A 2,782-nucleotide genomic window follows, 5' to 3' on the forward strand; every position below is an offset into this window, starting at 1 on the left:
TAAAAATAAAAATAAAGAATATATTATATATAAATTCTCAGAAATTCAATCATTGTAGCATTAAAAAAAAACAACTGTCATTATCACCCAAATCTCTATGTGTGGATTTCACCCTGGCAAATAATGGCATAAAAGAAGCTAAGAAAAGAACAAGACAAAGATTTTTGGTAATGAACTCCAGCACTCTTTACTGCTCTAGAACCATCACTGCAAATTTACACATCAGCAGGAAAAGAAATCAAATGTGAATAAGAAGAATTTGAGTAAAAATATTGGATATTTTTTGTTTTAATCTTCTGTGTAAGCATGATTTTTACTTGACATTATAATTTGGAGAGAAGTTCTAATGTCCTTGCTAGTTTTGCATGCTTAAAGTTTAGCCCAGTCTTTAAAAACTCTCTCCAGCTTCTGGCCAAGCAGAACTTTGCCACTCACTTTGAATTTGCCAGCAAGGAAAGCCTTCTGTGGGTTCATTTTGCCCAAAACCAACTCCATAAATATGGGCTCTGGAATTGTGAAGAAAGTGTCTGCTGGGACCCTTGCTGATCCTGGGTACATGTCCCCGGGACCATTCTTCAGGTCAATTGTCCACTGCAGAATAGTTTTCCCATTTTTGGTGATGTCTAGCTGAAAGATGGCATTGACTTTCTTTACCAGCTGTGCCCCCACTTCTTTGATGTGACGACTAATGTCCTCAAACACCGGGAAGCTCTGGAATTCTGACAACTCTAGGGAATGTGGCACAGCAGACTCCTGAGCTGAACTCAGTGACTTGAACTGGCCTGCCTGAGGTCCATCCCCTGCTTTCATCTTAGGTTGATGGTCGATTCTTTTCCACATCTTACTGCACTTGTACTCTTGAACTTGCCATCTAGTTTGTAAGCAGCCGTGGCCAGCTTAATACCAACCAGATTGTGACATCAAAGGTTAGGCCCTCTCAGGCTCTGCAGTCTTATTGGACAAATAAGTGTTAAAATGTGACACAGACAAGGGTCTCAGACAGGTCATTGTGAGGCAGATCCACACCCTGCCTCAAGTCATTCAGAGCTATTGGTCCCACAACCCTAGAAAAGTCTGGACCCATAATTGGAACAGGGCAAAGTGGTCCCAGGTATTCTTTGCTGACATGAGCTCTGTCTTTCCAATGCAGGCATCAGCCTGAGAGCAGCCCTAACCAAGCAGGCAGTTATTCCAGTTTATTTAAAGGTGGATGATCCTTAAAGCACTGATCCTGGTGCAAGGTTTGGCTTTGCTGGCTGCTGTTGGTGGGAGAAATAGCTATATCAGAAAACCTCCAGAAGCATAATGAGGATAAAAAATTAGGAAAGAATAGGTGGGTAATTAAGAGACAGGTTTGATATGGGTGAAGGGGTTTAGAAATGAAAGAAAGAAGATCAGCCATTAGTTGATAGTTTTGAAGCTAGGTTATGGGCACATAGGGGTTCATTGTACTAGTCTCTGTTTCTGTTTGAAATATTTTATAATAAGAAAGAAACTAAAACCAGCAAGAGATGCTGCTAGTCTCCTATGATAACTACATATAATAACATAGCACACACACTGAGCCAGCTCTTCTAGGCACTGTACATGTATATGTACAATTAATCTCCATTACAGCCCTGTGAGGTAGGTACTATTTTTATCCCCATTTTTACAGATGAGGAAACTTAGGCAAGAAGAAGTCAAGTGACTTTCCCAAAGTCACAGAGCCAGTAAGTAATGTAGCCAGGTTTTAACTAAGGAAAAGTGATTATTATAGAGTCCACTCCTGTATACCCCTCACTGATTGACGTTGTTTGTTAGGTGCTAGCAAGTTGTTTCCCACTCATAGCAACCCTGTACACAACAGCGTGAAGCATTGCCCAGTCCTACTCCATTCTCACATTCATATGAGGCTATTGAAGAGACAGTGGCTTGGGTCAGGTGCACCTTAGTCTTCAAAATGACATTCTTACTATTAAACACTTTAAAGAGGTCTTTTGCAACAGATTTTCCCAAAGAATACATTATTTGGTTTGCTGCTACAATGGATGTTGATTGTCGATCCACTAAAATGAAATCCTTGACAAACTCAAACTTTTCTCCATTTATCATGTTGTTGCTTATTGCTCCAGTTGTGAGGACTTTTGTTTTCTTTATATTGAGGTGTAACCCACACTGAAGGCCACAGTCTTTGATCTTCATCAGTAAGTGTGTCAAGTCTTCTTCATTTTCAGCTAGCAAGGTTGTGTCATCTACATATTGCAGGTTGTTAATGAGTCTTCCTCCAATCCTGATGCTGCATTCTTCTTTATATAGTCCAGCTTCCTAGATTATTTGCTCAGCATACAGATTGATAGGTATGGATACCCTTTACGTAGCTTCCCTAAATGTTAACATCTTATCTAACTACAGTACAATGATCTAAACTAGGAGATTAATATTAGTACAATGTTATTAACTAACCTACAGATTTTATTCAATTTTTGCCAATTGTTCCACTAATGTTTTGGCCCAGAATTCAGATTCTGGTCCAGGATCCCACATTGCATTTAGTTTTTATGTCTCATTAGTTGCCTCAAATCTAGGACAGTTCTTCAGTCATTCTTTGGCTATCTTGACCTATGGACTTTTGAAGAATATTGGCCAGTTGTTCTGTAAAATGTCCCTCAGCTTGGGTCTGTCTGATGTCTCAAGATAACATTGATGTTATAATTTTTTGGCAAGAATACTACAGAGATGATCTTGTGCCTTTCTCAATGAATCATATTGGAGGCATGTTGTTGTTGTTGTTGTTGTTGTT

The 2,782-nt window shown here is 39.4% G+C and overlaps 1 protein-coding gene across 1 annotated transcript; it reads right to left on the reverse strand.

Moving 5' to 3' along the window:
• Window positions 1-369: 369 nt before the first annotated feature.
• SCP2D1 (SCP2 sterol binding domain containing 1) lies at window positions 370-840 on the reverse strand. The gene has a single exon (XM_007948219.1). It carries the CDS (start codon window positions 838-840, stop codon window positions 370-372), a length of 471 nt encoding a protein of 156 aa, XP_007946410.1.
• Window positions 841-2,782: the final 1,942 nt, after the last annotated feature.

Source organism: Orycteropus afer, unplaced genomic scaffold (assembly GCF_000298275.1).
Source record: "Orycteropus afer afer isolate SDZICR_OR568_19922 unplaced genomic scaffold, OryAfe1.0 scaffold00208, whole genome shotgun sequence".
NCBI lineage: Eukaryota > Metazoa > Chordata > Mammalia > Tubulidentata > Orycteropodidae > Orycteropus > Orycteropus afer.